Genomic DNA, 22161 nt, shown 5'->3' with positions numbered 1-22161 from the left:
TGGATTTTCGTATTTATTTTTATGCGAGTTGTATTTGTTGTTTTACTCATACGAGCTGCAAAGCTTACCGGGTTTGTGTTTACAATCCCGATGCACCTATTCAATGGTGTATGGGATAATTCCGCAGGTGTGGATTAGCGGAAATCGACGGACCACTCTGAGGACTCGAAGTTGATTTTATTCTATCTTGTGGTGAGGATTTGTGTGGATTTATGTGAGGATTTTGTGAGGTTTTTACATTTCCATTTGATATAATGTCGAATTATAAATTTGGTTTGTAATAATCGATTGAAATGAGTTGTATTTTGAACTCAGTAATGATCCGCTATGACCTTAAAATGATTTTTCGAATTACCCTAGTGCATTTTGTAGTTTCAAGTCCAGAAACAATCGTGTGAAGAGAAGGACAAATGAAAGTGCAACGTGGAACTAAAGCCGACAAAACACGTCAAAAGTAGGGTCCACGTTGTAAGAAACTAGCCGTTGAGGAAGATGTCCAAACTAGGGATGGACACGGGTCAATGCGGTTCTGTTTTGGAAAAACCCATAACCCAACCCAATTTTTAAATGCGGTTCGGTTCGGTTTTCTCATTTTAGAGATTGTGACCCACAACCCAACCCAACCCGTACAGTTCGGTTTGGTTCGTTTTTTGTTTTGTTTTACTCATACGTGAAATACGTAATATTAGACATTAATTTCAAAGTACAATGTTTAACATCAATTTCAAACAAAAAAGGTCCAATTGATTATTCTAAACCTAATTAATTCTAACATCTCTATAATTAGGTTTACGCTGACTTTAGTTTTGTTCTATTTTTTAATATAAAAGTAAAAATATATCAAAACAATGACATTGACCGTTGACTTCGGGTTATTTGGGTAGGTTTGGTTTCGTTCGGTTTATGAAGGCCTGAACCCAAAACTCTATCCAAACATAATCGGTTTGGTTTGGTATTTTTATTTTCGGTTCGGTTTTTTCGGTTTTCAATGTCTCGAATTCAATTTGAGTTCAGATCTTATTTTTTCGATTTTCGGATCTACGTGTCCACCCCTTGTCCAAAAGATTAGTGACGCCGGCCTCTGTAATTTAGCCTTTGTTGCTTTGATAGCCGTCTCCTTCCTTCCCCACCCCTTAGTTTTGAGTAGGGGTGAGCACGGGACGGGATGGGACGGGACGGGGCTCATCCCACGTCCCGTCCCACTCTTTTGAATCGGGACGGGATCGGGACGGGACGAGGGTTTTTAAGAATGCATCACACTCGGGATTAATCCCGGTTGGGACGGGACGAGATCGGGACGGGACGAGACAAATCCCACCTTCCTATGAAGTTAAATAAAAACCTATATTTTTACTTTTTCATTAAAAAGGTAACATTCAATAATGAAATTTTAACAAAAAAAATGCATATTATGTTCAAAATATTAAAATTTACCATTACTATTTGAGTTGATATAATTTTGTAGTTATTAAGAACATAAATTAGTTTCATTTTGATATAAATATATAAGAATTTTTAAGTTTTCATTAAAGGTGGGACGGGACGGGACGAAGCGGGAAAGAAATTATTCGTCCCACGTCCCGTCCCACTATTATGAAACGGGACAGGATCGGGACGGGACGAACGTTTTTAGACCTCCGTCTCGTCCCATCTCTATGAATTTCGGGACGAAATCGGGACGGAATTGAGATTTCTGGTTTTTATGCCCACCCCTAGTTTTGAGATCCGTTATCAATCCCATCATATTCTCTTATAAACAATTCAACTCACTTGTCCAAAACTAATTATAAGAACGCCTAAACTGTAAATTATATTATTTGATGCCAGCTCTCTAACCAAACTTTTATAATGATATATGAGAGAGAGAGAGAAAGAGCGCGCTTGATACGAGAGAGAAGGGTTTGTTTCTTGCGGTGGTATTACTTGAAATGTAATGCGTCTTATTGTTATATATATATATATATATAATTATATATATATATATAATTATATATATATATATATATATATATGGACAACTCTCTCTCTCCCTCTCTTTCCCTCTCCCTTTCCCTCTCCCTCTCTCAATGCCAACCATTTTTCTCAGGATTTTCCTTATTTACAATGTTCTTCATGTATTCCTTCTCTCTCTGCTACCCAAATCTCTGAGAAATCTCCAAAGCCAAAAAAGCGTAGCAGAAGCGAAGCCTAGAACCAGTGTTGGTGCTAGCAACAACAAAAAGGCTCTATGGAGGCGAGTGAGCTGAAGCGGGTGTTCCAAATGTTCGACAGGAACGGAGACGGGCGCATCAGCAAAGAGGAGCTGAGCCATTCCCTCGAGAACTTGGGAATCTTCATCCCCGACCAGGAGCTCTTCAACATGATCCACAAGATCGACGTCGACGGAGATGGCTGCGTCGATATTGACGAATTCGGGGAGCTTTACCAATCCATAATGGAAGAGCGGGAAGATGAAGACGACATGAAGGAGGCGTTCAGCGTCTTCGATCAGAACGGTGACGGCTATATCACCGTCGACGAGTTGAGGACGGTCTTGTCCTCCCTGGGACTCAAGCAAGGCAGGTCCATGGAGGACTGCAAGAGGATGATCATGAAAGTTGACGTCGATGGAGACGGCATGGTCAATTACAACGAGTTCAGGCAAATGATGAAAGGAGGAGGCTTTAGCACTTTCACTTGATTGCTCCTGTCATTTCTTCTTTTCTCTTTTCCTAGCTAGCTAGCTACATTCATCAATGTATTCAACAAAAAACATCCAAATTCAATGCAAGCATGTGTAAATAGATTTCAGATCCTATTAGTTGGGGTGCATGGAGTCGGTATCCGAGTTGTTTTTGTGGCTGATGAAGCGGATATTTCTCTGCGCAGTCAGTCATGTCGTCCGGCATCATGCCAGGTTGGCTCCGGCGAAGCCTTGTGTTCAAAAGGAGGAAGAGGCATAGATTTAGACAATTTCACGGAGCCGCATTATGCAGGACGCGTTTCATTTCAAGTTTTCAACCATTTGTAAGACCAGTATGCCGTAATTCAAAAATTGATTTGTTTTCCATATTTGGAACTTCGTTTCTGTTCCTCTCTAATTGTTGGGAGAAATGTTCTTGGATACACTCCTATCCTTGTCGTCTGCTCTTTTTGAATGGGTGCGCCTGTGCTATAACGAGGAATGAAATACCACATTTCTGCTGCAATGGAATCCAGTGGCCTTGGAGCAGTCTTGGCTTCTACCACCTAGATGCAATGGAATAGACCCCCAAAGTAACATGATACAGTCATCCTACAGTAATATGGAATGTTGCAAAGTGGTTAACTGTAAAAAAAATTGAAAGGGTGAAAAGAATAGAGCCTCAGCTCAATACGTAATTTATTCATCATAAAAAGGTGAAAGAAAAACTACATAAAAGAAGATAGAAATATCTAAGATTACAAGAATACAGCAAAGAGATCATAATGCTCCTACTCATGCCGTTCCTAGTGGCTATTATGATCATTTAAAATCATCGACAGATAAAAGGATCATAAATTATGGAGATTTAGTGAGGGAATAAATCAGGCGAGTGTGACCTCCAATTTTCAACTAACACTGGTATCACTTTTGTGTAGCTGCTTCCTCCGGGGTTTTAGTAGTCATCTGATCTACTGCATGCACTGTGTTTTGAAGCTCCTCCCATATCGCTTTGTACACCATCCTCTGCCTATTGACAGCAGATTGGCCCTCAAAGGATGAAGATACAATGTCAATGCTAACATGCCGACCATCCCCATTAGCATCTTTAACAATAACAGATTCTGCATTCAGCTGTTCCTTGATCTTGTTCTCCATGGACTGCATGAGAGGGGAGCCAATGGATCCAGCATCACTGATGTGGGTAGCTCGAGTACTGAACCTCCTCCCACTGCCAAACACCAGTCTCCTTGTGCTTCTGTGTTTGTTGGTAGTTGCACTATCATTTAATAGTTTCATGCTCTGAGTCTCACACACCAACCAATTTTTTCCTTGGTTCAGCAAATAAGGTTGGTAGAGCTCGACTAAGGGCAGATGCTGCTGACGTCAGAGCTCGACTTAGAGAGGAGGCCGACACATATGGACGCACCATTACCATCCCAGCCACCATTCTTCCCTGTTTCTACCATTGGGCACATAAGATATTATATAATACGTCAGAATTATACACATATTCACACCGTACCTATGTAGCACGAAAACACAGGGGAAGCTGTAATTCCCGCTTCCGAAGCGGAACCACTACGGAACCGTGATGGAAGCGCCCGAAATCGCGTTTCCAGAAAAATGAGTTTTCGAAGCGCGGTGGAAACGCAAGCTTCCGCAACGAACCGCGCGTTTCTGATAAAATAAGGGTTTTTTATGTTTGTTTTTTTTTAAAATAAAGGGCTCGACCTACTTTCGTCGAGTCAAATAACTCATTTCGACATATTTTCGATCTCCCGCAGAGTCATCGACCCTCCCTCCCTCTTGTTGATACCTAGATCTCCCATTACATTTGTGTTATTTCGAATATAGAACACTAAGTTATTTAAGACCTTTGAGTTATTTAAACTAAAAATTTGTTATTATGTTTATTTTTTTGTATTATATAAACATATATATATATATATATATAATTTTATTATGATGCTTCCAAAACGTACTTGTTTCCAAAAAAATTGAAAAAAAACACTTACGTGTTTCTCTACGTTTCGCTTCCACATGCAGTTTTTAGTACCATACACATGTGAATAATTTCTTTCTGCATTGAGAAGACACAGGCATACACCACACTGTCCACACACGCACGCAGACAAATAAATATGGTTCAATCGTATTAGTTTCTATTGTATTTGGTTTACTTATTATGCATTGGAACATTTTTATGTTGCTATTTTCCAAACGATCCAAGATATTCCCAAAACAGAAGTAAAAACACATGCAAACTTCTTCCAATAATATTGACTCAACTCGAGGGTGGGTTTCTTTCAAATCTACATCTATATGTGAGTTGGGGTTGATTATAACAGATATAATGAAGCTTTACACATACCTATAGGCCAATAACCTAATATCATATTTGTTGCAAAAGCAATAGCCACAAGTCCAAAACTATACTGCAAGTACACTTTCGCTCATACCAATCTGAAACCCAGGTCGGTCCTTTGTGCAAACTTATAAATTAGAGTGTAAGTTCACCATGTTGTTCAGTTCAGCACCCAACAAGGCCACAACAGTTTGACAAACAAGAATTAAACTCCCTCTAAGTTTTTCCATGTCTGTTCCCCTAAACCCTGAAATTTACCTGATTCAAGTTAAACATAATTACCCTTTATGCAAAACCCATCCCCAAAATCATAAGACTCTGGAAACTCAACAAAGGGAAAACCCAATGATAATCAAGGCAGAGACGAGAAAAACAAACACTCATTCATCAGTTGCAAATTCCAGACACTCACAACAGTCTTTGGTGATTTATCTCTGATGGAAATACAGAGAATCCAGATATAATAAATTCGAACTGAAACCAAAACAAGACATAAGGAGTATGAAGCTGGAGACTTACAGAGATGGGCGGCGGGCGAAGATGAAGAGTGGATGAGAGCTGAGAGCGAGAAGAAGAGCCAACTCTTCTTATAAGTCTCAGTTTTTCTGTTTTTTCTTGTTCGGGTTTTTTTTACCCCCTCTGTAACTAAAAAAAAGGCACAAACTTCTAATTATAACTTTGATGCTAAAGTGGTGAAATAAAATTACTAAAACTTCTTGCTTCTGAGTTTTTTCTCTGGATTCGGCGATCTCTGCTCTAAATTTCCTTGTTTTCTCCAATGAATCTTATAGGTCTTGTGGCTTCTCCCGTTTTTACCTTCTCCGCCCTTCTTACGGGAAGCAGTGGAGCCTCCGATTTATCTCTGAATCGTCACAAAAGATCTAAAAATGAGAGCAATATTTGCGATGACCTTCAAACTTTTTGAATGGAGGAATCAGACAACTATGTACATCCTTCTCCTACGTGTGCGGCTCTGATGTCGTATGCTAACTCTTTGAAGAGATCCAGTGATCGCTTTACACAATCCATGACAGAAGACTTTGATTTCACTGATGCTAACTGTGTTTACTCTCAAGGGAAGCATGGTCAGAATGTTACCTTTTCCGGGAAGGTCACAATAAGTTGGACTTTGATTGGCGATGTGTTGTTGTTGTCAAGCTCATGGGTAAGCCTAATTCCACTAATTCCTTTGACTTCATGCTCAGAGGATTGAGAAGAAAATGGTAAGTGAAAGGTGGATGGCAACTCATTGATCTTCCTAATGAGTTTTCATAGTGAAGTTCAATTTGGAAGAGGATATGCAGCATGCTTTATGTAGAGGTTCCATGGATTCTTGCTGGACAAACTCTAGTTATGAAGCGGTTGAAACCAGAATTTGATCATGTGAGTGAAGTTATTGGCAGCATGGCTTTATGGGTAAGAATTTATGGTCTCCCTGTCAAGTATTTTTTAGACTTTGCTATTGATAAAATAGGAAAAATTTTGGGTGATGTGGTGAGGGTTGATCCATTGACAATTGGTCAGTCTAGAGGTAAATTTGCAAGAGTGTGCATTGAAATTGATCTGAACAAACCTTTGAGGCCATTTGTTGAGGTTGAAGGGGTTGCTTATCATGTTGTCTATGAGGGTATATCAATTATTTGCTTTGAGTGTGGGTGCTTTGGGCACTCAAAAGATAAATGCCCAATTATTGTGCAGACTTCTTGTAATGACACTCAAAATAATGCTCAGATGGATAGTGATAAGAATGAATCAGTTTTCTGTTCAGGATGTTAGCAATAGAGATATGGATTTGCAAGCTCAAAATAACTTTGTGAAAGAGGGCATGGAGCCTTGGATGTTGATCAGCTACAAGAATAAGAACAAACTCAATGCTTATGCTAAGGTGAAAAAATCTAATGCTACTGGTTCTAGATTTGATGTGCTTCAGGATGAAGTTCAAGTTGCTGATGCCAATTTTGATAAGCTCATTGATGAAAAACTTCCGGCTTTGTTCGTTAGATTGTTAAGCTATGGAATAATTTCCAAGATAAAAAAAAGATGGGTCAGATTTCTCCTCAGTCCAAGATTGCTTTCAATTCTACTAACCCTACGAAAAATGATGATGCATCTTGTAATCCCTCATCTTTTCCCTCAAATTCTATGAATATGAAACCTGTGTTCATGCCTGCACCACTGCTAGAGACTCCTTCAAAGATATTTCCAATGTAACAAGTTCTAGCTGACCTAAAGCCATTATCCACTATCAAAAGAAGAGTAAGGGTGTTAGCTCTTCAACTTCCAAGCTTCAATCTCAGGTTTCTAAAAAGCATTCTTTTCGATAATGTGAGTTCTAATGTGCTTGGGGTTGGTTTTTCTGCTACTTTTGGTCATCGTCTGCCGGAGGAGTAGGTGGTTGATCCCCTTATATTAATAATGAACCTACTCACATTTCTTGTGATTCCTTTGTAAAATTTGTTGAGAGACCTTTATTGCAAATAGCATGATTATCAGTGATAAAAACATGCCTTCTTCTTATGGAGAAGGTATGGTTGACGCTTAATTTAGGCCTTTTTGCCTTCTCCTTCCTTTGTTTCTAATGTTTAAAGTTTTTTTTTTGGAATGCTAGAGTTGCAGGAAGTGAAAGCTTCAAATCTGTTGTTGCAGATTTAGTAAAGTTAAATTATGTGGATATCCTTGCCATTTGTGAACCTAGAGTTCAAACTCTGAAATCTAAGACTCCTCTTCTTCAGCTAGATTTTACTGATTTTAAAATTGCTGAAGCTAATGGTTTTTTTGGGGGTCAGGTTTTGGTTGATTATGTTGATCATAACCCTCAATCCATCTCTGTTAAAATCTCTATGCATGGTAAACTTGACTTGTTATTGACTGTTGTTTATGGTAGTCCTACTCACACCATTAGTGTCACACCCCGGGACCATTTCTAGTCCCAAATGCAGCAATAATCGCCGTAGTCCAAAGTTAATACTAATCGATACGGGATCCTACGCATCACAATGCCAACTTACGACTACAAGGCTATGAGGATAAGTAAATAATGATAAATTCAGGATAAAAGTAAATGAAGCTCAATTTATTGAATAAATACGAATAAGCAGAATGTAGCAAATAAAATGAGAGTTCAACTATGACAAGAGAAAAGCACATCATTATAATAAATACAAGCCCAAGGGAACAACCGCACGACTGAAATGCAAAGTAATAGAGTACACGTCGTGCGATTGTTGAAGTAAAAACGAAGATCGGGTAATTAAGAAGTCACACCGGAAGCTGGATCCTCAGTATCGAAACTAAATCACGAGCGATGCAATGCCACTAGCACCCAATCCAAGTCCTCGCGAACCGGTTGTCAGGTACCTGAAAAGTAGGGGTGAGCACTCGTCCTCGCTAACCCGATGCGGATGAGACGACCCAACTGTAGTTAGGTTTGAAAACCATTTATATATATATATATATATATAACAGTATATATATAGACTATTAGCGTAAAAACACGTAACAAAAGGCAAACCGAGACTATAACAATTCTCGTAAGGTTTAGGGCAAATCAAGTAAAATCATGAAGATGTATGTCACAACCCCGAATTTCGAATGATAAAAATTCGAATTCTAAGTCATGAAAAATCTAAAACAATCTCAATAAATTGAAATCATCTTAATGTTACAGTGGATCATTACTGAGTTCATAGTACAACTGAGTCAAAATGATTATTACAAACCCAATTTATAATTCAACATTACATCAAATGGAAATGTAAAAATCCTCACAAATCCTCACCACAAGATAAAAATAAACAACTTCAAGTCTTCAGAGTTGTCTGTCGATTTCCGCTAATTCACACCTGCGGAATTATCCCCTACACCATCGAAAAGCTGCACCGGAATTGTAAACACAAACTCGGTAAGCTTTGCAGCTCGTATGAGTAAAATAACAAATACAACACGCATAAAAATATATATACAAAAATCCACAAAACATCAATTATAAATGCACTCATGACTCATTAGACGGCCCTTCTGGTTCTCTAATAATGTGAAAATATATGTACTCATGAGAAATTGGGCAACCCCTCTGTTTACCCAAATGCATTTATAATATGGGTACTCATGAGCGTTGGTACACCTCTGTTACCCCTCATGTAGTACGCCGCCGACATTGGACAACCACTTGCTACCCAATATCAAAAATATGGGTACTCATAAGCCGATAACCCATCTGTTACCTCTTATGGAGTACCCCGGCAGACACACTAGAGCTCTAACTGTATCGTAACTTTCGCCCGGCCAAGGCTAGGTTCCGACATGCCAACACGTCCGAAGACAGAAAACACGTCCGAAGACAAATCACACGTCCGAAGACAGAAAACACATCCGAAGACATAAACCGTTTTAACAAAACTGAATGTTAAAACCACGTACCAACAATCATCACATGATATGGTACAAATCAAATCAACATGCTCAATAAATAAATCTCAACACCAAAATGAACTTATTCACAATGGAAATTACGACAGTATATAATATAGCAAACCATATATATGTACCTATTTTACCATTCATACACATACACATTCCACTATATCATATACATATCATAGTTCATTCTTTAAAATTTGGCACATTCCTGAATCTCCGCAAGGGTAGATTCGTCACTGTGAGATTTTACTCACCTTATAATCCTGAGCGTAATTTCCACGATTCCGAAAGTGAATCCTTTACTTGATGTATCGATCACCTAGAATAGATAAGAAGTGAATTTAGAATCTTAAGTAAAACCTTAAATGCCGAAACAGTAATAATATTTTACTGTTCAGCAATTTCTGGTTTTTACGAAACTACTGTTCACTTAATTACTATTCATGTATTACTGTACAAATACATATTAATTACGTATTCATGTACGACTACGAGCACATATTGTTCACATATTTTTGTACATATGAATACTATTTACATATTCCTGTATATCAAGTACTATTCAATTTTAAATACTATCTTAGTAAATAATAATTACTAATTTATCATTCAGAATTTATTTTTACAATTACTGTACGTAAAAATTATTTTACATTTACCGTAAGTAAAATAAATTGACATTTACTGTACATAAAAATAAAATTTACAAAATTACTGTTTCAAATTCACTATTCACGCGCCACCTCCGGCGACCGCGCGTGGCGCTCACTGTGGCAGTGCGTGGGGCCCACGCGCCTCTCCTCCAATCAGAGCATGGCTCGCCACCGCCGCCCCCAAACCAAACATTTCCCCTCCTCCGCCCTTCCCACGGCCTCACGCCGCCTCCAGCCCCCTTCACGCTACCTCACGCGCCTCCTAAGGCGGCGGTATCCTCCCTCCTCTCCTCCTATTCTGATCTTCCCCAAAATCCAACCAAAACAACCACAAACAATCACAATAATCACACTAAGCTAACCCTCACCTTGATCGGACCTTGGAACCATCGGATCGTCGTCGGAGAAGCTCGTGATGCCGGCGAATTCGAGGTTGAGCAGCAACGGTGCGAAACTCGAATTCGATCATCGATCTAGTCGCAGGTGGCACCAGGGGCGAGGAGAGGTGGTGTGGTCTTCGTGCCCTGGTTTCACCGGCGACGAAGCTAGGCCGGCCGCTGAAGATGCAGGAGCTTGGTGGCGTCGCGCAGGCCTCACAGTGGCGCGGGAAGAGGCGTCGTGCTCGGGGTTTGGAAAGGGGGACCGTGCGATGAAAATGGGCGGGGCGGTGTGAGCCACGGCGGGCTAGTCGGCGAGATCGGGGAGAGAGAGAGAGAAGGAGGGAGGCGGGGTGAGGAGAGAGAAAGGGATTCTGAAAATGGAAACCCTAATCTCCAAAATTCCCTTTTTATACCCACTTCCAAAATCGGAAACTAATTTTCGTCGTTAATAACTTTCACGTACGACGTCTGATTTGAACGCATGACGTGTCCACGAACTCATATCGACGAGCTCTACAACTTTCGTGAAGGAAGTTTTTACAAACAAGTGACGGAGTAAAAGTTGATTCTCGCGTCGCTGAAACGTAACGTTTTCTAATTAAAAGTTCGAATAACGTTTCCATTTTCGATTTTTTTTTCAACGTTGCAAAGCGAAACAAACGCGTTTTAATATTCATACAAAATTTATCAGTTCCTACAAAATCAAATAAATTAATCCCGAAAAATCGGGTCATTACAATCTACCCCCCTTAAAGGAAGCCCTGAAATTCAGGTTCTCTACTCAACAATTAACTGTGGATATCTTGTCTTCATATCCGACTCTAGTTCCCAAGAGGCATCACCCTCATCATGGTAACTCCACAACACTTTGACTAACTCCACTTCTTTCTTCCGAAGCTTCTTGGTAGATCTATCCAGAATACGAACTGGTTCAATAACAAATGTGGCATTTTCCTTCACCTTTATGGTGCTATGATCAATCACATGCGACTCATCTGGTACATACCTCCTCAACATGGAGATGTGGAAAACATTGTGAACACCCGACATGCTAGTAGGCAAGGCTAGTCGATATGCTAGTTCTCATACGTTCTCGAGAATCTCAAAGGGCCCAACATACCTCGGAGCAAACTTGCCTTTCTTGCCAAATCTCACTACGCCCCTCATAGGTGAAACTTTTAAGAACACATGGTTGCCGATCTCAAATTCCACATGTCTCCTCTTTAAGTCTGCATAGCTCTTAGGTCTACTCTGTGCGGTCCGGATCCTATCTCGAATGATCAATATCTTCTCTGTGGTTTCTTGAACCACCTCTGGGCCCATTAATGCTTCATCACCAAATTTCGCCCAACAGACAGGTGAGCGACATGGTCTACCATAAAGAGCCTCATAAGGTGTCATGCCGATGCTAGAATGGTAACTGTTATTGTAGGCAAACTCAATCAACCTCAAATGGTCCTCTTAGCTATCTTTAAAATCCAGTGTACAAGCTCTCAACATATCCTCCATCACCTGATTCACCTTTTCTGTCTGTCCATCAGTCTGAGGGTGAAAAGCAGTACTCATATCTAAGGTAGTACCCATAGCCTTCTGCAACCCACCCCAGAACTTCGACGTGAAACGTGTATCTCGATCAGAAACAATAGAAACTGGAGCTCCATGAAGTCTCACTATCTCATCCACATATAGTTTCCCTAGCACGTCTACTGAGTACTTCATTGGCACTGGAAGAAAATGTGCCGACTTTGTCAATCGATCGACAATCACCCATATTGAATCGTGACCCTTCTTGGACTTAGGCAGTCCAGTCACAAAATCCATAGATATATGTTCCCACTTCCAAAGAGGAATAGTCAATGGCTTCAACATGCCAGCTGGTCGTTGATGTTATGCTTTCACTTGCTGACAAGTAGGACACTTCGATACAAATTCAGCTACATCTTTCTTCATCCTGTTCCACCAGAATTGCCTACATAGGTCCTTGTACATCTTGGTGTTCCCTGGATGAACAGTGTAACAAGATCGATGTGCCGTGAGAAGGACCTCCTCCTTGAGATCATTTCAATCTGGGACACGCAATCTTGCCCCAAACCTCAACCCTCCATCGGGTCCAACTCTCCACTCGGAAGGACATTCATCAAGCGTATCTACTACAAGGTCTGCCACTTAGCTTGTGAGAATTTATCTTGTGCCTGACTCTGTATGATCCTTGAGATTAATGTTGGTTGCACAGTGACACTACCAAGAAAGATCTTTGGTTCTTCTCTTGATGGTACCAAGTCAAACTCCGATGCAGTTTCAAGCATAAACCATTCCTGAACCATAAGTGAAGCTACCACACTTATCGGTTTCCTTCTCAAGGCATCGGCCACCACATTTGCCATCCCAGGGTGATACTCTAATGTGAAGTCATAATCCTTGAGAAAGGGTTTCCTAAAATGGAACTAATCTCCAAAATTCCCTTTTTATACCCACATCCAAAATCGGAAATCACCATTGAAGCTACACCTCCAAGGTTCTTACAACGTGTGATTCTCGCAACTCATCTCCGTGGCTTTTTTTGTTTTTGATTTTCTACAATACTTTGTCTATGAAAATTGTAGTATGATGTTTGTGTGGGATTATTGTTTTGTATTAAGAATCGAAATTTTTAGATTGTTTTATTGGAATTTTGGATATTTTCCAAATTCATGGTTCTTATGGTTATTGAGTTTGTATTTCTATTGTTGTGTTCTAATCATCTTTCTCATACTTTTAGATAATTTTCAGATATGTGCATACGAATTTGTTGCTTGGATGTAGTCCTTAAGATTGTGTTTGAGTGCTAGATTCATCAATCATATTGACACAAATCGAATCATGCCCTAAGCAAGTTTGGTTTGTGTTGATTAAAGTGGTAAAAATTATGGAAATTTGCATTTGAAACCATGGTGGGTGACGCCACACATGAAACATGTCTCCAACAAAGATTTGGTGCTTAAATGTAATCATGTTTGATTTCTACTCTAAGTGTTATTGAATTCGATTGCATGCAAATTTAGATTAGGCCCTAAGTAAATCTAAATGTTAATTGAAATCTTCCATGATTAGATGATCCCCTAAGGCTCTAATTGTATTAGTGTCTAAAAAGTATGTAATTAGTTGAATTAGAATGCATGATAGGTTCGAACTTGTAATTATATTTTGTAATAGCAAATTTGGTTTTAGTTTGTTAAAGAGTAGTCGATCATGTAAATAGTAATTTAGGATTTATTTTAAGTAGTAGTTTTATAATCTAACTCAAATCCCCCAATAACATGCTAAGTTTTGAGGCCCTTTGATTCCCCCGACTAAACGATATCTACTTATTATATACGAACGATGATGTTTTACATGGTTTATTATAGACGTTCTGACCAACGATCTATCATAAACCATGGTCGAATTCAAGCTTTTCCGATCGATTCTTCGATCTTCGGTAATAATACGACTACCATAGGGTACTCTCTCATCCTTTTCAATCACCTTTAGAATCCTTATTTTCAAGTTTAGATTGAGTTTTGACGAATTCCTTTTTTCTGCAACTTGTTCTTAGTGAACATTGAGTTTCCGGCCAAACTTCAATCTTTGGCCTCGAATTTGATCGTTAGATGTAAATTACAATCTCTTTAACACCTCTAATCATTCAGTTCCATTAATTTCATGAATTGGAGCTAATTTTGTAATTTATGTTTTTCTATAAATTGCTCTGCCATATTCCCCCTTGCCTCTTTGATAAATCGATTGTTAGAACATTTATAAAATACCCTGAAAAACGTCATCGTTAGTATATAATAAGCATGGATCGTTCAGTCCGGGGAATCAAAAGGCCTCAAAACTTTTCATGTTAATGGGGGATTTGATTTGGATTCTAAAACTACAACTTCAAATAAATCCTAAATTACTTATATACAATTGATCTACCACTCATCACATAACCAAAACACGAATTCTACTCATTTAACATGTATGACACGCATAGAACAACATATTGGCAGCGAATTATTTTGATTCTTTATAGGTCCATTTCAATTCCAATTCTAATTAGAGTCCGAAGCGGTTAATCTAATCGTTATGACTTCTTAGTTATTTAGAATCAACGAAGCTTTCAATCCTAAACATATGCTAAAAAGAGTTCAACATAACGAAGCGTACTAGTTAAACAACAAAGTAGAACATAAGCACAATAAGTCGAATTGGAAACATGTAAACAAGCATGGCGTCACTCATCTTGATTAAACATGCAAATTCCTAGAACTATCACAACCCTAAACAAGTATCAATAATTGAAACACGAAGCGCATACTCAATCAAAGAATACTTTGGCGAATGAAATCGCAACCTTAGGAGAACCATGACCTTGGCTTCCTCAAGCATTGATTTAGATGTACAAATTCTTGGAATTAATTGAAATAAAACCTAAATAAAAATCGGAAACCTACTGCCCTAGATCATAACACACGGCATACATACATATTTCATGAGTTCATACAATCAAAATATAAAACCAAAGAAGTCTGAATTTATATTCTTCATATATCAAAATCGAAAAAATCATCCAAGAATTCATACAATAAAATAAAAAATTGCAGAAAACCTAAATAAAAATTACAAGTGATGGATGAATCACACATTAGAAACCTTGAAGGATGGAGCAAGATGAATTCGGATTTGGAGAGGCAAAAGGGTGAGCACGGCTTGGTGGAGATGGATGAAGTTTTTGGCTTTAATTTTCTGGATGTCTTTGGGCAGAATTTCGGCTTGTTTGTGAAAGAATGGAGATAATGAATTGTGAGGGAGTTCGTATCTTTTATAGAGAAAGGAAGAGAGGAGAGGCTGCTAGTGTTTTGATGGGCTGATCCATGTATGCACGGCTGTGATTTTACTCTTCAATTAAATCGAATGGCTCTCCTTGTTTTCCTTGTAGAATAAGCCTTTATTTCCTTCTTTCTCTCATGGGATACACGGCTGGACTCTTTACCTTAGCTGAATGGAAGGCATGGCAGGCAAAGCTTCCTTCACAAGCTCAAGAGTTATTCACGGATTGGACTCCTTTTCCCTTTTGGATTTGGACGACATCTTCTCTTTATTCCGTGAGTTTCCTTCTTCTTCAAGCTTTGCCGTGACTTATCTTCTTTTCTAAAATGAAATAGGACTCCTCATTGTTCTCAAAAGATCATGCACGGCATAGTCCTCTTCTTTTCCCCTGCACGGCTTCTCTTTAAATTTCTTGAATTATCTCTTCAAATCTGAAAATAAGAAAAGATAAACATAAGTAAGAGATAATTCTTTCAAAAATTATGTCTTAATATATACATTTGTTGTCTTAAAAAGACACATGTAATAAATGAGCTCAACTATATTAGGAAAATTTCTAATTTGCAAAAAGGAAACTTACTAGAACAAGAAAGTTCATTTAGGAAAGTTTCGTGATAAGAGTTTGAGTTCAAGTAGGACTTTCCCAAGTGGTACGTTTCCTAGTTCTAACAAGGATTCCTAATGCAAACATGACTCTCAAGATATTGCCAATGTGACTAAAACAAGGAAAGATGAAGACTCCTAATCCAACTAGGTTTCCTAGTCCTATAAGGATTCCTACTCAAACTAGGACTCCAGACCAATTCTTCGTTTTTAACTCGTTTAAGCACAAATACACATCCATAACCGTCCTAGACTCCTATTGTGACTCAATGACTCGATATTACAACAATAAGGGTTAAGCAAAGTACATATGGAGGTAAAAATATATTAAGAACGTAGCACAAAGTGCTCCTATCAACTACCCCACACTTGGCTTTTGCTAGTCCCTTAGCAAAACACAACTAAACTACAAAAAACACTATTACCCCTAAATGATTGCCTGAGAATCTCAAAACACAGATCTTTCAAGTTTAAGCATTTACATGTAAGCACATAAATTCGAAGTTTCATAAACATGCTTCATAGTATAAATAAGTCAGATACGAGACAATAGGCACATAACATGTTTAGTCAATTCCATCCTCCTCACAAGGCATACTCTCTTCTTTTCACTCAGATTCATGGTTAAGATTCACACACAAGTATATGCAAGAGAAAGGATAATAAAGCATCAAATAGCTTGCATATTTCATCAAATAAAAGCACTTTGTGGATAACAAAAGAAAAATCTCATTTAACAACTAAGTGCACAAATGGACCAAAACCATATGCTCAACTCTTGTGATCATCTCCACAAACCAAGTTTTGCTCATTTTAAGAATCATTAGGATCATTAGATAAGGGGGAATGTTTTAGGCTTAGCTAAAGGCATGGAATATCAAGGAATCACAAAGGTAATCCTATAGACTTAGCAGAGTAAACACCATCATTATGACATCACACACCATCAAGGGCCAAATAGAACAAGTTAGGCCCAATCATCATTTCAACCACAAAGTGAATATGGACAAAGGTCAAATAAACATTTTTAGACTTTCAATTACAACTCAACTCCAAATCACAAATGGAAGATCACATCTTTTTTGTTCTTTTCTTGTATTGCCGAATTTATCATTTTTTCTTTCTTTTGTTTTCCATATCTTTTGTTTTTCGGCATGCTTATAAGCTTGTTCATATATTTTTTTCATGTCTTCCACCCCACACTTATTTCATACATAATCACAACATCATCTCAACAAAAGTTCTGCCAAGTCTATAGGACAAGATAGAGGTAACTATACTAAGCATGGAGATAACATAGGTGATGAAGAAAAGGCTCAATGGAGGCTCAAATGGAGTTGAACTAAGGGGTCCCAAATATGACACATATAGGGATACATGAGTGTTTGGCTAAAGTGGTGGTAATCCTAGAAATAATCCTTAAATCCCTTTCAAAATCAGAGCATTTTATGACTCAAAAGTTTCAACAATCACAAAAGATGAGTTCTAGTAAATTCTAGCGTCTATTAAAAGCTATGACACATAGTCATTGAATATACAAATAATAATGAGGTTCACAAACAACCACGAAAATTCAAATTATCACTCAAGAAGAAAGCATAGATTGGCTTAAAACCTCACAGGTTGTTATGGACTTAAACTAACTAAACATGTATGCCATATTACAATCGATCAAAATCTCACATGTTCATACCAAATCCACATTATCAATGAAACTTACAATTCCATTCTTATGAAATGCAAAACCATCATCTATGCATTTAGAGACAAAATCATCATAGACTTTAGGGGCATCCTAAGACTCAAAACAACACCTTTTTTTTTTTTCAATTTTTCAAACATTTTTTCGATTTTTTTCTTTCTTTTTTTCATTTATATCATGAAATCAAAGCAAAAATCAGAAAACAATGATCATGCAACCCTACCCCATACTTAGAAAATTACATTGTCCTCAATGTAAGCTCAATAATTAAAATGTAATTCATAAGTATATAATAAGATCACAGATCAACACATATACAATTCAACCATAAGAGTGAAGGGATAAGAAAATGCGAACTCGCGTAGACAACTCCTCCACAAGTACGGTTGAAATGGTTGCCTCCCATGCAGCGCTTGAGTTTTAAAGTCTCTCAGCCTAGACTCTCATGCTCATACTTCCTTCGGCGCATCTCTCATACTCGTCTCCTCATACGTGTGCTCCTCAAAAGGCTCATAATAGAGCTTAAGTCGATGCCCATTCACCTTGAACGTTTGACCTGTTTTGTCACTTTTAATTTCAATAGCACCATGAGCAAACACATTAGTAACAACAAATGGACCAACCCAACGAGAACGTAATTTGCCAGGAAAAAGTTTAAGTCTAGAATTGAATAAAAAAACTTTTTGACCAACTACAAACTCTTTCCCACGAATCATCTTGTCATGATAAGCATCACACATCAATTCAAATGGCAGGTTCCAATCCGGAGGACAAATGATGGGTGCACTAGTCAACAACTCCTTTAACTTCACAAACGCTTTCTCACATGCATCATCCCATATGAACGGCACATCCTTCTGCAATAGGGTACACATAGGTCTTGCCACCATGGAAAAATCTTTGATGAATCTCCTATAAAATCCTGCATGACCAAGGAATGAACGAACCTCTCTCACAATTGTGGGAGAGGGTAAGTGATGCACAATATCAACGTTCGCTTTGTCTACCTCAATACCCTTAGTAGATACAATATGTCCTAAAACTATCCCTTGATTAACCATGAAATGACATTTTTCCCAATTAAGCACAAGGTTAGTTTCTACACACCTTTTCCAGATTAACTCTAAATTCTCTAAACATGCGTCAAAGTCTTTTCCATATACACTAAAATCATCCATAAAGACCTCAATGATATTTTCGATAAAGTCAGAGAAAATAACAAGCATACATCGCTGAAACGTACTTGGTGCATTGCACAACCCAAAGGGCATGCGTCGATAGGCAAAAGTGCCAAATGGACATGTAAATGTCGTCTTCTCTTGATCTTCCGGATGAATGCATATCTGGTTGTAGCCACTATACCCATCGAGAAAAAAAAGAACTCGTGCCTGGCTAATCTTTCCAACATTTGGTCCATGAACGGTAAAGGCATGTGATCCTTGCGTGTTGTAGCATTCAGCTTCTTATAATCAATACACATCCTATGACCGGTCACCAATCTCTGGGGTACTAACTCATTCGTCTCATTTTTCACAACAGTTACCCCACTCTTCTTAGGCACAATTTGCACTGGTGAAATCCACCGACTGTTTGAGATATGATAGATCACTCCACAATCAAGCAGTTTGATCACCTCAACTTTTACAATTTTCATCATTGGTGGGTGCAATCTCTTCTGAGCATCATGTGTAGGTTTGGCGTCATCCTCTAATAGTATCGTATGAACACAAGTTGTAGGGCTGATTCCCTTGATATCCGCCAAAGTCCATCCAATAGCGGTCTTGTTTCTCTTAAGCAAATCAATCAATCTAGCTTCCTGCTGCTCACTCAGCGTTGATGACACAATAATTGGTAGAGTATCATCATTTCCAAGGTACACATACTTCAAATGACATAACCTGTGCAATAGAATCAACATCATCAATATTAAAGCACGAGTTAAGGTCAGAAACTGGGTATTTTATAGCCTCAAAAACGTTGAAGCTGATAACATCTCCATCAAATTCCATAGATAAACTCCCATTTGTCACATCGATACATGTCCTAGCAGTTCTCATGAACGGTCTCCCCAAAAGCAGTTGAGTTGTCTCCAAGGGTGATACCTCCATGTCAAGCACATAAAAATATGCAGGGAAAATCAGGTGACTGACCTGCACAAGGACATCCTCAACATACCCCTTAGGGTACTTGTTAGATCGATCAACTAATTGGATAATCACGTTATCATTGTTCAAGCCCTAATCCTAGTGATTGATAAACATTATAAGGCATAACATTTATTGAAGCACCTAGATCAAGCATAACATTGTTAAATCACGTGTTACCAATTTTGCATGGGACATAGAAACTTCCCGGGTCCTTCATCTTAGGGGGTAGCTTCTTTTGGATGACAGCTGAAACTGTTTCATTCATCTTCACTATCTTCTCCTCCCTAGTTTTCCTTCTTGAAGTGCAAAGCTCCTTTAAAATTTTCTCATACTTGGGAATTTGCTTGATGCACTCCAACAATGGAAGGTTAACTTCCACCTTCCTAAAGACTTCCAACACCTCCTCATCTAATTTATCTTTCTTGCTCTTTGTAAACCTAGAACGGAAAGGTACACGCAAAACCGGATTAGTTTTAACTAAATCACTTGAGTTAGAAATTGTACCTTGGGGTGCACCATGGGACGACACCATCTCCTTCTTGGAGGTACCTGGATCTTTCTCCAAGTCCATCTTCATAGAAATTTCGTCACTTTCACTCTCAAGGACTACATCATGGGTCGTATGGGCCTTCTTGGTAACATTTGGTCTCTCCTTAAGCTCCAGCCCACTCCTTGTCATGATAGCTTGAACTTTCTCATTCCTTGGATTGGGTATGACACCACTTGGGAACTTTCCTTGCTCAGAAAATCGTCCCATGAAATCCACTACCTGGCCCATATGTGTTTTAAGCTCCGCAATGTCCTTGCTATTCGCTTGTTGACCCACCACCAAAGTTTGAGCAACGGTGTTCAACTGACCTTGCCCAGCAGCTAAAGACTTCAACAGCTCATCATAATTTGGAGTAGCAGCCACGTTTGGAGGTGGTAAATTGAGTAGTGGAGCTTGTGGTCTAAACAAACCAATCGGACGAGGCCCAAATTGCATAGCATTCTGATGTGGCCTTAGTACATTCTCATTGTTGGACCATCGAAAGTTAGGATGATCACGTAGGCCAGAATTGTAGGTGTTTAAAAATGGGTTATACCTCTGACCTCCTTGATAACCAAGGGCATTGACTTCCTCATACCCGCCACTAGATGCAACTTGAGGACACTGATCAGTAGGGTGCCCCTCCGTACATATTTCACAAATTTGAGCTCCACTAGTCTTCATAAAATGGCTCATCATCTTGGATAACTTGTCGACCTTGTCTTCTAGAGCAGAGTTCGAACTAGAGTGAGTCTCATGCACCTGCCGTGTAGCACCTGCAGATGTCCAAATTGTTGGTTATTCATTGCTCTCTTCTCCAAAAGATCTTTTGCCATTACATTGCTCTTGTCCAAGAACGATCCACCAGCAGCTGAATCAAGGAACTCTCTTTCCATTTGTAGAAGGCCTTCATAAAAGTATTGAAGAAGTAGACCTTCCCTAATGCCATGAGCTGGACATAATGCTATAAGAAACCTGAATCTCTCATAGTAGTTGTAAAATGACTCATCTGGCCCTTGTTTGATACCAGTGATCTGCTTCCTTATATGATTAACTTTTGAAGATGGGAAATATTTGGATAGAAATTTGTTCACCATGGTAGTCCAAGAAGTAATCCTACCAGCTGGCACCTCAAACAACCATTTCTAAGCACGGTCCTCCAATGAGTAAGGAAAAGCTCTCATCTTCACAATCTGAATGTATGCTCCTCTTGAGCACATAGTCTCGCAGTTGAATTGGAACAGGGTGAGATGTTGATTAGGATCCTCACTAGAAAGACCATGAAACTTGGGTAAATGATGTAGAAACCCACTCTTCAAAACAGAATCACTAGTCTTGCTCTCCTCTGGGACAGGATATGCAATGTTAGAGGGCGCTATCCCACCAACTGCTCCTTCAACTTGACCAAGTTGTTCTCTAATTGATGCCTTTACTTCTTTTTGAACTTCAGGTTTTAGATTAGGTAGATTGAAATTCAACTGGGCCAATGGAAATGAGCTTGTCAACCATTGCAACTCCGGATCCTCAAAGAACAAAGGATTGAGCCTACTACAACTTGATGCACTTGGAAATGGAAAAATGGACCCAAACTCTTTCTCTTCGTGAAATGAATCTGATTCAATGGAAACGTTATCAAACTGGGATGGAGGCTGAATTCTTTTCAGGCATGCACTAATCTTTTCAGACCAACCACTAATCTTGGACATTCATTAGCCTGAAAAGAACACATATATATTAGTATCTTTACAACATATGAAATACAAGCATAAGTAAATATAAACTTCAACTTTCACTTTCTTAAACAAAATTTTGTTTCCTTCATTTCTTTTAACACAAACGTCACTCTCCTTTCCTTCTTTTAC

At 38.8% G+C, this 22161-nt stretch overlaps 2 protein-coding genes across 2 annotated transcripts; one reads left to right on the top strand and one right to left on the bottom strand.

The window, feature by feature from the left end:
- Nucleotides 1-2120: 2120 nt before the first annotated feature.
- LOC126791843 (calmodulin-like protein 3) lies at nt 2121-2926 on the top strand. Its single transcript, XM_050518338.1, has one exon. The coding sequence runs from the start codon at nt 2228-2230 to the stop codon at nt 2678-2680; it is 453 nt and encodes a 150-aa protein (XP_050374295.1). The 5' UTR covers nt 2121-2227; the 3' UTR covers nt 2681-2926.
- Nucleotides 2927-3328: 402 nt separating this feature from the next.
- On the bottom strand, nt 3329-5630 carry LOC126791838 (protein BOLA4, chloroplastic/mitochondrial). The gene is given in 3 exon segments (XM_050518331.1): nt 3329-3991; nt 3993-4124; nt 5550-5630. Coding segments are annotated over 2 exon segments (525 nt in total). The 5' UTR covers nt 4113-4124; nt 5550-5630; the 3' UTR covers nt 3329-3586.
- Nucleotides 5631-22161: the final 16531 nt, after the last annotated feature.

This window comes from Argentina anserina, chromosome 4 (assembly GCF_933775445.1).
Source record: "Argentina anserina chromosome 4, drPotAnse1.1, whole genome shotgun sequence".
In the NCBI taxonomy this organism is placed as follows: Eukaryota; Viridiplantae; Streptophyta; class Magnoliopsida; order Rosales; family Rosaceae; genus Argentina; species Argentina anserina.
Note: the sequence above shows the minus strand (reverse complement) of the source record. Positions and strands in the feature narration are given on the sequence as shown.